The 14,590-nt window shown below is 38.0% G+C and overlaps 1 protein-coding gene across 6 annotated transcripts in view; it reads left to right on the forward strand.

Annotated features, from left to right (window-relative positions):
- The window catches only part of UTRN (utrophin), a 387,283-nt gene that overhangs the window by 129,213 nt on the left and 243,480 nt on the right, over positions 1-14,590 (forward strand). For all 6 annotated transcript variants that reach the window (XM_074818672.1, XM_074818673.1, XM_074818671.1 and 3 more), the window contains 5 exons: positions 500-649; positions 1,854-1,991; positions 2,813-2,965; positions 9,320-9,511; positions 11,305-11,477. In XM_074818672.1, coding sequence (XP_074674773.1) covers positions 500-649; positions 1,854-1,991; positions 2,813-2,965; positions 9,320-9,511; positions 11,305-11,477 — 806 coding nt within the window. The remainder of the gene's footprint in view (positions 1-499; positions 650-1,853; positions 1,992-2,812; positions 2,966-9,319; positions 9,512-11,304; positions 11,478-14,590) is intronic.

A 14,590-nucleotide genomic window follows, 5' to 3' on the forward strand; every position in this document is an offset into this window, starting at 1 on the left:
GGGATAGATCTTTGTGTTAGAACAGCACTTTGCTGCTTTTATCCTCTTAAGTGTAGCTATTTATATGCGAAAAATGGACACACTGATTTTAGACCAACTGCTTCTTTTTTCTGAGTAGCAGGTGATAACTTGAGTTGCAAGGGAAAATTTACAAATAATTGTGTTATAAAGATTCAGGAAAATGTATATATTGCAGTACATATATGAACCACAGAACAACACCATAACCTAATGTGACTGGAGGGGTTTTGTTTGTTTTGAGACTAAAATGCTCAGATTGAAGTCTGAAGGTAGAAGTTTGATAATACCTATCAATGCTGTGTCCATCTTAACTCTCAGTGTTAGATCAAACAAGTATGGAAAATTTTTTTTATGCTGATATCTGATGATCCTACAAACTGGTATGCATGTTCATGGAGAATTGGTTTAAATCATTAAACTGTGTATGACAGCTCCAACTAAATTTTCAGCTTGAAGAAAGTTTTGTTTTGCTTTGCAGATGCTTGTTGGACAAGAACGACTTCCTGTCATGTCAGAGCCCTGTGAAGTCAGAGTAGCTTTTCCAGACCTGGAAAAATTTGAGTGTGACATACAGAATATGTTAAAAGTTGTGGAAAAGCATCTGGAGTTGAGTGGGGAAGATGAAAAGGTTTGTGAGCAATGGAAGAATTAAATAACTAACCGGCTCCCTTTCTATTCTGTCCACGTGTTACATTCCTTCAGACTTCGAGGGGGAATTCTCCTACAAAAGTCTTCTTAAGACAGGAGTAGAAAACGGAGTTGTTACGTTGCTGGAAACGCTGTACAATTTTCCCATACTTTTCCCATAGCTGCTGCTGCTTCTTGGCTGGTGCACTGAGAGTAGCTAGTCATACATCAGTCTGTATTTTCATCATGGCTTTATATAATTCCGGTAGTGAACTTTGATTTTTATTTATCTTCTACTCAAAGTAGCTGTATGTAAGGAATTCTTTCTGTAAGAGTAATAGGGTGCAAAACTTTTTTCTTTCTTCATATCTGTTTGAAATTATGTTGAAATAGCTGAGACTATTACTATGTATTTAGCAATTTTGGGACTCTATTACATTGGGTAGATATTTTTGCACTTTAAACTGGTATGATATAAATCACAGTGCATAGGTCAGGTCAGTGGATGCTTGTGAGATGAAGTGCAAAGGAAAGTGTTGTAATATGTCTCATGACAAGTCCAAATAAGAACTTGGAACAAAATTTATCATTTTCTAGATTTTTATCTAGGGTCTGCTATTCACTGCTATAGAACTGTCATACTTTTTGCATCCACAATAACCTTGTTGGCTACAGAATTGGGTAAAGTCCTGCCAGGCCACCCTATCTGCCTTCATTTTAATGAAATATTATAAACTGAGCTGGAAAGATGAATATAAGTCTGTGGAAGATGGCACGTATACTACAGAAAACAATTTTTAAAAGGCCTCTATGGAAAGACCTATTGTTGTAGAACATACGCTTCCTTTTGTGCATACTTACTATGTTTCTGTTTTCTTGCTATTCTGCTCTGAGCTTACTTGTTATTGTCATGAAATGTTTAGAATAGACATGAAGCTTAAGTCATAGCACCCTCTTGCTGTTGCTGCCTATTGCTGGCTTATTAAGTGAGCTTCCTGCAGGGCATCTCTTTATGAAGCTTATGGAATGACCAAGCTGGATTTTTGGATTTGGTAGTTGTGGAGGAGAATCTCTGCTTGAATTTGGCTCAAATTTGGATAATAACAGTTTGGTACCATTACTGTTAATATCTGAGCAAGTAATAAATTAATTTTGGAAAGCGTAGCTGAGCTTTCTGTGGATAATACAGACTTGTGTAATTTTAGCTGGATCAAGAAAGAGCTCAGATTGAAGAAGTTTTACAGAGAGGAGGGCAGTTGTTACAGCAGCCTATGGAGGACCATAAGAGAGAGAAGATCCGCATACAGCTGTTGCTTCTGCAGAAAAAGTACAACAGTGTGCAGGTATGATTATGGTAGTTACTGTAGTTAAAGCTCGTTTATGCAATTCTCCCTTTGGCATCCCACTTACAACCTGGTTATGACTTCTTTTAGCGTATAAGATTCTCTGGGGAAGAGTTAAATGTGTATACACTCAGTCTGACTCTGAATCTTTGCAATTTCAAAATATGAATTTTGTCATTCCAAAGTTTTTGGGGGAGTGGTTTTGATTTTTAAAGTCCTTTTCACAACTTCACAGGGGGCCCCCTATATGTATTTACACAGATGGGTGCAGACAGTGAGGTATTTGCTTCGCTTGTTTTTGCTGGCCCTCCAGCAGAGGTTTGTCGCCACCATCAGGCTGTCTAAAGAGTGGCTGCATAGACACATGTACACAGACATACTCACTGAGTTCTTGGCTGAAGAGGTTTGTGTGAACATGAGTCTCCTCCTGAATTCCTCTTGCTTCCTATAGAGGGTATTATCAGCAATTGTGGATGCTAGTATGTTGTGGTGCTTTCATACACATGCCATATTAAAAATGGTTTTGTGTAGAACAAAGGGTATCTGTATTCTTATAGTCCTTTTAGCTCACATGTTTGAATCATATTAGAGTTTGTAAGGTGAAATGTAGCTCAAAGGCAGGGTAAGCCCCTCAGGCTGGCTTTGATTACATAGATAAATAGAACGTAGCTATTTTAAAAAAATAATTTAAAAAAATAAATGTCCACTACTGCATAATTTGGAATTTGCTTCTTCAAATGTGTTTTTGTTTTTCAAATAAATAAGACCTGTTCACTACTTCCCTCTTTTTATACCATATTTTTCTAATATCTGGATTTTAGGAATGTAGGTCATTTCAAAGGAGGCAGGTGGTAGAACTCTCTCCAGTGTTTTCCCAGTATAAGAAAGAACATGACAGTCTAATGAAGTGGCTGGATGAGGCTGAGCACCGTCTATCAGGGCTGCAAGGTGTGGAAGATGAACAAAAACTACAGGTAAATGAGACTTTTTTCTTAAACGGAGTGAATGTTATGTATGAGCTTTAGAGATTCATATATTAGGGCTCTATGGCTGTTCTTTTGACACCTTCTTAGAAAGAAGTGTTTTCAAAAGGATGGCATTCATTTTTCATTAGGAAATTATCTGCATATACTGGTTTGGGATTTCTATGTAGTCATCATAGGTCCAAAATATCCCAGCCATCACGCCCAAGTCTTGGAGCGTGATCTGAGCAGTGTGGTTGAATCAAGGCAATTTCTCTTGCCAGTCCTGATCATGGGGATTATACTTAGCTCTTTTTGATACGCTAGCTCAAACAGCCTGATTCAATGTCTGGTTGGTGCAGGTATGATAAAAGCCTTGTTTGAGGCTTAAATGCAGGCCTGCATCCTGTGGTTGGGAATATTACAACTACTCTGATGTCGCCTTTCTCTGCCTCAAGTGCTTAGGGAGTGATAACTGCCCTCATGTGACTGATATTACTCTACACAATGAAGGTTAATAAAAATTACAAAGGTTGAAGTATTTCTGATGGGAAGAGTTATGTGCGATAACGTGTGTGTGTGGGTCTTGACAAACAATTTCACAAGTGATTTAATAGGATGTCAAGGTGTGATAAAATTTACTGCCCAGAAAGTTGTATGCCTTAATTGTTGAGGGTACAGATACTTTCAGTTTTTCTTTTGTTTTGTTGTGGTTTTGTGGGGTTTTTTGGTGTTTTTTTAAATTTTATTTCTCCTTTTCATCCTTCCGAACACTTTGGCTGCATGGTAATTATGTTAATATTTTAGGCAATAACAGTGAGGAACCTTGTGAAGCAGTAAGTAATTTTTTGGACAAGCATGGGGGCTAGGCAATCTGTCAAGTACCTCTCAGTTTCTGCATATGAAGCTTCATTAAAACCAATCAATCTCTTTTTGGACCGCTCTGTAACTTTTTAACCCAGCACCAGTTAACTTGAAGGCAGGGGTAAAATGCTCTGGTTCCCTGTGAGACTTGCACCACGAGATCATAGGGTGCTGCTCCTCATTCACAGCGGTAGTGCTGTATGGCTTCAGCTGCCTATGATCGCTGTCAACCTATGGCAGACGGTCTGCTCGTTCACAGAAGCTATTCAGTATCAGCTATGAAAGTAAACCTTTTAAATCTGTTTCTCTTCAGAGAGAATTATATTTTTTCAAATTATAAGCCTTTCATGCAGAGCTGGGCAGCAGAGATGGCCCCAGGGTCTGTTTAACTGTTCAACTTCTGACTGCTCTGTTGGGTCCCCAGTGGTCACTCCTGGTGTACTGTGGTACTTGCACATGAGCTCCTTGGGACCCGATTGATGCCAGCAAATTTGTTTGAAGGAGATCGATACACATTTAAAGTAAACCAACATAACTGAGTTTTTCTGTTTGACCATCAGCTGCTTTGAGTGAATCAATTACCAGATTGAAAAGGGAAGAAGGTGCACCTTATGGTTCCGGGCTAATGGGAGCAATCCAGTTGCGCCACAGACTGGTCTTCCTTGTCACTATTGGTCTCACTGCAGGTTGACTGATCTTATCTAAGGAAGATTCTTGGCCTCCTATAAAGCCCTTTTCTTTAGGGATATACTGTAGCTGATCCCTTGTTCTGTTGGATCCATTTCTGGATTACTGCATCTTGGTATCTGGGTGGTAAATGCATAATATTATGTAAATATGGATTACCATAGCAATCACAATAGACTATTGATAGAGAAACATTATCTTTGCTCAGAATTAGTTCTGTAAAAAATATCCTTATACTTCCAGAGGTAGTTTCTTGTCTGAGTCAGCTAGGCTTCCGGAGGGGGACCATAGAGGTTTTCATTACTGCTGTGGAAGTTGGAAAGTGCTGCCTTTGCTTCATATGCCAGCTTTCTGATATTTGAGTGCTAAGCCAGTCTGTCTCAGTTGACCTTACTTTACTTTTATAGCTTGTTCTTTCACCTGCTTTACTAATTGATTTTGAACACTAAAAATGATATGGGACCATACCATTTCTTAAAGGGAGAAATAGTGTTTCCAAACGTCATCATTATTTTAGATGAACACAGTTGCTGCAGAGTTTTCTTGGAGCCACCAAGCTTGACTTACCTCAGCACCAGGGGGGACCCTAATGCTAAAATTCTGCAACGGAAACTGCCCCTCCCCAGTTTTTACCATCTATTCTGTGCTTGAACACCCTTGCTCTCCCTTCTTTAGTCAGTAGGGGTGTCTGATGAAGGAAAAGGAAAACCCTGGATGTATCCGTAGGGCCTCCAGACTACTAAATAGCAAATTGCAGTGATTTTTGCTCATCTTTGGCAGGATTGAAAAGCACTAAATGATTTCTTGACCCACTGGTGTGCAGCTGGCTCAACCCCTCACCTTGATGTAAGGAAGGTGCAGCGAGCAGAGGAAGAGAAACTAGTGTTTCTCTTAGTAATGAACAAACAGGGAGGGAAAGAAAGATTTCAGCCACCAAGCTGGGGAGTAGACTCCAATTAAGGTTTTATGTAATACATTATTTATGTTTTTGTAAATGAGTGTGGAGGAGAGGACTTATGGTGGTTGAAGGTCATATATCTCTATATATTGATTTGATGGAAGTAGCTGGATCATAAATATTCCTTATCATGTGTGTTTCTAGGGATTATGAAGTTAAGTGTCTCTGAAATACTGGTAACCCTTCTGCATAGCAGGTACTTCTGAAAAACCCTTGTTTTGCCACAAATCTGTTGGCTGTAGAAGCCTGCATTGGAAGTTTGTATCTCCTTGAGTTCCTTCTTTTCTAACTTTGCTTTAGTATTTATTTAAATTGCTCAATTCTGACTTTGCTCAAAATGAGGGAAAGGAAAAATTCAACCTTAAATTGCAGAGGTAATTAGTTGACTGAAGTTTCTGAGAGATTTTTTCCAGATTTTAGAAAACTGTTTTGAAGTGAAAAATGATAATTTTGCAGATGGTAAGTGAATTTGCTGTTGCAGGCACAGTGCAGTTCTTCCTACAAACTGAAACACAGACACCGTCTTGAAGGCTCTTGAAGTATTATCCCTGTAATAAAGAAAACATGTTTGTTTGCCTATTGTGCTTTTTGTATGAAGGGTTCTGGGTTACTTAAATATGAACCATTAGCTACATTGCCCATAAATATGTTGCTTACTGACTGCTTTAACCCAGAACAAATAAAATGGACATGAGATTTTAGCTTTGGAAAACCCTTTCCTAGACAATTGCTATGAAATATTTTGAGTGTGAGAGAGAAGGGGCATGGAATGGTTAAAAAGTAAGCATTTTGCATTAAAGGAGTATTTATTTGGAAAGATGATAAGTAATGTGTGGTGAGCTGAGATCACACTTTTGGTTAAAATGTATATGGAGTTAAACATGCAAGGTAAATGATTTAATTTTATGCCAATTTCTTGGGCAGTATTATCCAAGATCCATTTGAAAGCAAGTCAGAGTATATGCTTGAGTTGAATTTTGGTAGATTTTGTTTTAAAATATATTAAGTGTAAAAGGGGAAAGGGGAAGAAAATCTGAAACCAAATTCTGAATTGCAGGTCAAACTAGATGCTAAGTACAGGAGGAAACAAATTTTTATTTGAGCACTGAGTTAAAACTATTTTTAGCAGCTCTCATTGAGAGGCCTTATTTAGAGAATGTACACTAGTAACTGAGTATTCCCCTTTTTCCCCAGTCCTACATTTTTCCTAGTATTTAGAGAGATCAACTTTAATTAAAAAAAGGCTATTAAGTCATCCAGTCAGATTGCCTCCTAAATAACCTTTGATTAACTTTTTATTTGTGCACCCTTAAGAAAAGAGTTCGCTTGCATGTTTTTTTAATTAAAAAAGAAAAACAAAACACACCCCCAAAACCCTAAAAAAGTCTTCTGTGGCATTTAGGTGATTGATTTGTGTGAGACAGTTATGTCAAACTTCTGCTCTTCCATTTCTTAGTACATTAAGCAGCATTTTAGAAGCTGCCAGTCTGCAATGCAGGTTAGAGAACAACTGGACAATTAAAACTTCTCTGTAGTAAAGTACTAATGTGTTTATAACACATATATATGTTCACCTCCTTTAAGAAGGAGGGTTGTGAAAGGAGGAAACAAACTCAGTGATGGGAGGCAGCTGGAGGAGATTAGCAGTGAGGTGTGCTCTGCAGGAACAGCACCAGGAGGAATTAACTCACTGCTTTGCAGAAGAGCGACAACCTGGCCCAGGATGGTGCTGCTGGGGAAGCAGGAAGTTTCAGTATATGTCAGCGTTGGCAACAAGTGGAGAACAAGTTTGCTGCATGCCAACAGATGCTGTTTTAAATCTTGTGCAAGTTTTTTCTAACGGGACATAAAGCAATGTGTGTGAAGTAGAAAGATAATGAAGTCTAGTAACTTCATTTGGGTGAAGCCTAGATTCTGGACTGTTGCCTGTGTGAGAATGGGACTTGTGGGATGATGGAAAGTTAGAGAAAACGCCTTGTGAAGATGTGGCATGCGGCTGTGCTGCAGCAGGTATCCTGGTGTTTGTTCAAACCCAGGCTTGTTCCACATTGCTGGGGAAAATATACTTGGAGTGGCAGAAGCTTTGTCTCACTTCTTTGGAGCAGGGACCTCTCCTTCCACAGGAAATCATACCACTGTCTAAGCCTTGGGCTTTTTCTCCAAATTTCAGTGATGGAACCTGACAAAATATATACAGTGCCTCAGGAAAATGTGTTTGAGAAGCATCAGGAACCAAGATGCTGGATTTGTAGCTGAAGCATATGGAGTATATGTTTTTTACTGTGGTGCTTGCTTGCTGTGCTGTTACTGAATCAAAAGGAATGCTGAGTATTTTATGATGCTTGTCTGTAATACTTGTTTTCAGTAGACTCAATTTATGCTTATGTGCCTGTACATCTTATTTCTTTGGTGTACAGTGAATGACTGAAAACATACCATGTTTGGTGGCAAAGGTCTTGTGGAAGTACAGCTGTTCCCGTTTTCAATACAGGGATGTCTACTTTAAAAAACAAACCAAAAAAGCCCCAAACCAACGCAAAACAAATAAAATCCTTAGGAGCATTCAGTGCATGAGGAGAAATTCTGAATGGCGAATACGTGAACATAACTTTTCTGCTGCAGTCCTTTCCTTTTGCACTACACATGCAGCGTACGTTAGATTCTAGTTAATCCGTGTGACATCTTTGAAATGCTCAAAAAGATGTGGAGGAGGAAGATACAGACAGGTATTTGCAAACAACTTTGTTAGTGGGGCTTAATATTTTAATGGTTGTCAGCTGTGCTAGTGATTTGCATGTGTGCATCAAGCCTGGACTAATTGCAAAGTAAAATTCACTGCCTGAAATCACTGGTGAACATACATTTATTCTTCACACTCTTAAGTGTATTCTCAGCTGTTAGTAAATCATGCAGTCAAGTGCCTCTGCCTCAGATTCACTGGGTGCAGGAATGTGGCTCAGAAGTTGCTCAAATTCTTTAGTATTTGGAGGTGGGTTTAGTTTTTCATTGCTGATTTTAAAGAACTGGCCTGTTTTCAGAGATGGTAGCAGAATCCTGTTGGATGAGAAACCTTTTAAGCAAAAATCTGCTTTCACTCTTCAGAGTATCTGCTTCACCTGCCTCTGCTACATTTGCCAAGCATGGCAGAGTATAGCTTCTTGCAGCTGGCTTCCCAATGCTTCAGATCCAGGACATCTTTTATGATCCAAAAAAAAGCTGCATTAAATTACTGTTCTTGCTGTCTTATCTGCTAACATGGTACTTGGCTAGATAGTCTGGTGTTACAGCCAGAGCAGATAACAGCTGCCAAGCTCTTGAGGAGTTAGTGTCTCTTATTGCTAAAAAATGTATATTGTGGTACTAGTGGAGCACTAATTTATTTAAAAAATGGTTGGGAAATGTGGGTGGGGATGTTTATTGAAAAGAATGTGGGGAGGAAGAAAAGTCTGCTTCAGTAAATTGGTGACTTCTGGGAGTCCTTGATGATGAAGGAAGCAGACAGTGGGCTGTAATCAGAACTAGGTACAGGCTTGATCAAGAAGTGTAATTTCTGGAAATGGGGAAGGGATCAAGGTGAGAGAAGCAGCAGTGCCCTTCCCACTCCCCAAAGTTTTAATAAAGTGTAATACAGGGTCATTGTGAAGCATGGTATCTACTGTTTTCTAATTTTTTTTGTAAATGTAGAAAGTTCACTGAAGGACTTGCGGCTTTCTGAATTCATGTAACTTTGCTAGAAAGGGCTTTGTTTTGTCCTTTAATGTAGAAAAGTACTTATTCTGAATATAGTCTACTGATTTAGGATTTTTTCATAAAATTGCTTGCTCTTTGAAATATAAAATGAACTTTCATGTTTTTAGGCAATCCCTGTCCAGCAGAGGTTAAAAGGCCACCTTGCCACAGGAGTTAGGACCTTGCCTTTTTCAGCTGAATACTTAGTTGAAATCAACAAAGTCTTGCTGGCCATGGCTGATGTTGAACTGCTGCTGAATTCACCGGAGCTGAACACTGGCATCTATGAGGATTTTTCAGCTCAGGAAGATTCACTGAAGGTACTGCATGCTAAGCATTATACTGAGAGGGGAGAAGGGAATGGTCAAAGAAAGAAGGCCACCTTAACAACTGTACAGCTGTATTTGTATTGTTTTCTCAGTATATACTGGATCAATGTGCACTGCAAATTAAATGAGACAGTTTCATGGTTAATTTTTCTTTCTACGCAGAATCTGGATACAAAGTGGAGCAGCGTGGAAGCTGGGTGGGAGTTGGGGGAGAAGGGTTTAACTTCTTTTGTTGGAGAAACTTGTGTTTTATCACATAGTCTACATAATATGTAGATAAATTCTAAAGCTAATCTCTTTACATTCCTGCTTGGTCTCGTTAATACAGTTGCTGTTCTGTGTCACGTGAAAATAATTGCCCACATGGGAAAAGGGAAATTCTTGACTTGTCTGAAGCTATATATGAGGCCACAAGGCAACAGTACCTGTTTTGATTAGCAAAGCATCAGTATGTGCTCGATTTTAAGCTTCCACTTCTCATTATCAGCCAGTGGATTTACCTGTGTGATTAATGATGAGGAAGTAGTTAAGGATTTGCACTTCTTCAAAAGGGGATGAAGAAAGTTTGCTTGAAAATACTGAATCCTGCTGTCAAATGTCAGTTGAGTATGTAGAAGTCTGAGTCCTCGTTAATTTTGAGCACGTAAAGGAGCATGATACAGAGATTCCCACAGAAAACATCCACTGGAGTTGGGAATTGCACATGGTGTGGTGCAGTGTAGATGTACCTCTGTGGGTTGGGAAGCACAGTGGGGTCTGTGTGTCCTTACAGTTGGGGCAGTCAGGCTTTGCCTCTCACCAAGAGCTGGATCAGCTGTTTCTGCAGCTGTTATACAGATCATTTAGAAGCTTTTCAGAATTTCGGTCCACTTTTTTGACCTGCTTTTCTTTATGCTGTATACATGCGTTCATTTTTCGTATTTGTTTTATGACATAGTTTTCAAAAGCAATAGGGGAATGACAAAGTGGGTGACTCTTCTGTTTTGCTGATGAGATTCTCTTGTCCTTGTTTACCCTGCTGTGCTCTTGAGTACAATTAGGAGTGTTTATGTTAAGATTGGCTTAAAATACCTCATTTTGGTGCAGGTCTCCTGTCTGATTTTGAAATTTTGGTGCTTTCTAAGGATGTTTTCAGAAGAAGCAAATAGCAGAGCATAGAATTTAGAAGTGTTACTGTTTTAAATTAAAAATAAGTAAATTCCACTGTTTGCATGGACTGTTTGTCCTCTGAATACCAAGGCAGTCTTACAACAGCATCTGCTTTAAAGGTATTTTTGCATCATAGTTCAATGCTATTTGAGATAGATTGATTTAACTTTGTAATTTAAATCTAAAACTTCTATGTAGCCTATGCTTTTGCAGTTCTGTGCATGTGGGAGATCACGTGAAGCATAATAAAGTCATGTTTTGTGGCTCATTTTTTACCTGAGGAAGGATTATGTACAGTGTCTTCATGACACGGGCAGATTTGTTTAATAATCACGATACTGGTCTTTTGAGAAGTATGGTGTGCCCCTTTACTTCAGGAACAGATTGGATATATAAAGTATTTCATCCTCTTCATAAAAATGCCGAGAAGGACACATGATTCAAAAGGTGTCATGGACTATTCAGTTGCTAAAACTGATTTAATCTGTAAACTGCTGATGGTCATGATCTTATTGTGGATACTGAATTTTGGAATGGTATTTTGAAGAGATTAGTTTTTGGTCTATTTATTTTTTTATTTTATTTCCTGCTGGTGTTGACTTTACTAACAGCTTGTGTCATTACTGTGCTCGCAGAACATAAAAGATATTTTGGATAAACTTGGGGATCAAATTGCAGTCATACATGAGAAGCAGCCTGATGTTATATTAGAAGCATCTGGACCTGAGGCGATACAAATAGGAGATGCACTAACCCAGTTGAATGCAGAGTGGGACAGAATTAATAGAATGTACAATGATCGTAAGTGGTAAGTCAAGGATGTTTGGCTTCTGTGACCATGTGGTAAATATTTTATGTACTTATATTTAAATGTTTTACAAATGCACCCTAATGATGATCAAGAGTTAAGGAGTAATCAGCTTTAATATGTTACTATTGCACAATAATTGTCAGTATTATTGAATGCTGAAACAGTTAATATGCAAATTGTAGTTTGGGTGATTTTATGAAGCTGATTGTTTCTACTTTATAAAATAGAATATTTTGTTTATAAAACATAAAAATTTTGTTTTGTACAAATTTTGTGGCTGAGAGAACAAGAGAATATTGAAATTGGTGCTTAAGAAAAATGTATTTCCTATTTCCTTTCCACATATATCAAATAGCTGTAATTTCACTTATGCCAAAAAAGTGTGCGTGTAGGGGGGTGGGGTGGAAAATGCAAGTTAAACTAAGCTTTGATTTCTCCCCACCCCTTCCAGAAGATACTCTAAACTGAAAATGCCCTATTACCTGAATCAACTTTACATGTTTAAAACCAAACTCAATACCACGTAATCAAACTTGAAGTGTGTCAAAGGCATTTTAAGTTGGAATTGGTGAAAATATGAAAACGTGTTCAGGAAGTTATCGCTAAGCTTGAAGGTATTGACACTACAAACAGCAGTAGACACTGAGATTGCTGCTATGTAAAAAACCTTTAATCACTGAAAATGATTTTATGAAACTTAAAATTCAATGCAAAGGCTCATGCTGTAGTTAATTTGCTTTTACAGTATTTGCTCTTTAATGGTGATATAAGGTAATGGTTAATGCAAAAGTTTTGTAGAGCATAAAGTAATGTCTAGCCATGTTCGCTTGCCTTGTAGCACCAGAAATCTGGTATCAAACACATTTGGTAGTGTATTTTAAAGAGATGTTTTTGGGAAGAGTGTGCATTACATAAGCTGATGTTTTCAACTCTTTCTCAGAGTACTGGTGCATGTGTAGGAGTATTAAAACGGTGGTCGGTGGTATTGTCTAAGTAGACTTCTGGAAATTCTGGGCCACTGGATTGGCGAAGCATCAAGATTTCTAATAACTCAGCAGGAACTGCTGTTTCACTCTTTAAAATTTGAAAAGTATAGTGGTGCCACCTAGGTACCACTTCTTGTTCTCTTGCTGACTGCCTGTGGTTAGGAGATAACTAACTGCTCCAGAATCTAGTGCCTGTCTGTGTTTATATGCCTGCAGCTATTTTATTGTCATCTTAGGTGTGATGTACGCAAAGATTTAGTTATGACTTTTTTCCCCCCTTTAACTTATTTGAAAATCTTTAACTAATATTATCCATTTGTAAGTATGAATTTCATTTAATACTTAAATTTGAATTCATAAGTAGCTAGGGTTAGCCAGAAACCTAGTCTTCCCATTGAAAAGGATAAGTGTATTGAAGAGTAAGTTGAATGTTCATGATTAGCTGGCAAAATGAAACAGATTACTTCCTCGGTTGGTTCACTGAATACAAATTAATCTTGAAATTCATTAAAGTTTCTAAAGCTCTGCATCTTAACAAGAATAATATTGGGTGTGATTTGCATACAAAAGGGACTACTGGACATGCAATTTAGGCTACATGGTATGTACCTTCCTGAATATGTTCAAGTGCTGCAATTTTAATAGAATAATATACTTTAATGAAGACAATATTAGTATCAATATTAAAATGCTGTATTTTGGCATTAGTTTCTGTTACTAAGAAAATTTTTTTTAACCAAGTTTATTCTTGCTTTTCCTGGTGTTACCCTAAATATAAGCAAGATGGCTATAGAAGACTCTTAGGTCCTTAGTAATCTGACTTTTTTCTATTTCTGGACTGGGTGAAGATTTTGATAGGAGGAACAGCATCTGAAATCTGTGGCAAAAGATTGATTTAGTTCTCAGAGGTAGTAATGATTTTGTGATTGAGTACCAGCTAAGTAGTTAAACCTTTGATAAAAGCTCTGATGTAGCCAAATCAAGTTGAATTAAACTGCACTTAGCAAAGCTTCTAAGTGTTCAACTATATCCACTTGGCTTCAGTTTGTCTTGAACATATGTGCAAAGTAAAATATGTGGTGTCTATGTATGGGCCTAATGCTTCGCTGAGCTGTTTGTAACAGTGCTGGTTTGCTAGTTCTGCTCCTTCTGCCATAGACTTTCCCCCAGTGCTAAAAGTATTGATGACTTGGGAATGAGCTGTGGTTTGGAAGCAAGCAGATTTCTGTGGAGGAGGCAAGGAGTAGCCAAGTCTTTGTGCTGTAGCGACAGGACTTTTGTACTTTTAGGTTTCAGCTGAGGCAGGCTGTAGTTAAACAGTAGCGTGTGCATCTGACTCAGAACAAAAGTGTTTTCCTCTAATGTTCTAAAATTCTGGATTCTGAAAAAGTCATGTGTTCAGAACTCCCCCCAAAACTTACATTTTGAAGGAAGCCAATAAAATAATCCCTAAAACTATTTTAAGTGCTTAGAATATCTCTTCTTATTAAATGTGTTATGAGATAGTATTGTTAGACAATATGTTCAGTTAGACTAAAACGTACCTGAGAAATAAAAGGAGATTGAGATTTGGGGTCAGTCTACAGGTTGGTCTAGTGTATTGAATTGAGTTGCGTGCAGGAAACTGAAATGGTAGAACTAGGAGGTAAGGTCAGAAAAATTTAAATAGAGATTTTTCAAGGCTTTCTTCTTTGTTGGAATTGGGCCATGAATAATAATAATAAAAAAAAAAGCCCTGTATGTACCAAGAAATATGGGTGTCTTGATAAAAATGAGATAATTTTGATGAAAATAATCTCACTAGGAACTCTGGGATTGTTGAATTTAATTAGTGAAAAAAATAGATGCAATGGTAACTCTTTAAAGCTTTGTTTCTGATATCTTTGATGTTATGCTGCTAATTTCAGATTGCATCTGTATATATGTAGAAACCCTGGAGTCTTTACTGTTGGAATTGTTTAAGACAAAAATAATGGGCTGCAGATGAGATCTTTCCTCTCTCACATTAGAGGGTCCTATGATTAGCAGGAGACCTGGCCTTCTATGTCTTCAAAAGTACTAGTTTTATTAGTTTGGAATGGGATGCTGTCTGGTCTGTTGGCATTTATGTAGATTTCACGTTGT

The sequence above is a fragment of the Strix aluco genome, chromosome 3 (genome assembly GCF_031877795.1).
Source record: "Strix aluco isolate bStrAlu1 chromosome 3, bStrAlu1.hap1, whole genome shotgun sequence".
Lineage (NCBI taxonomy): Eukaryota > Metazoa > Chordata > Aves > Strigiformes > Strigidae > Strix > Strix aluco.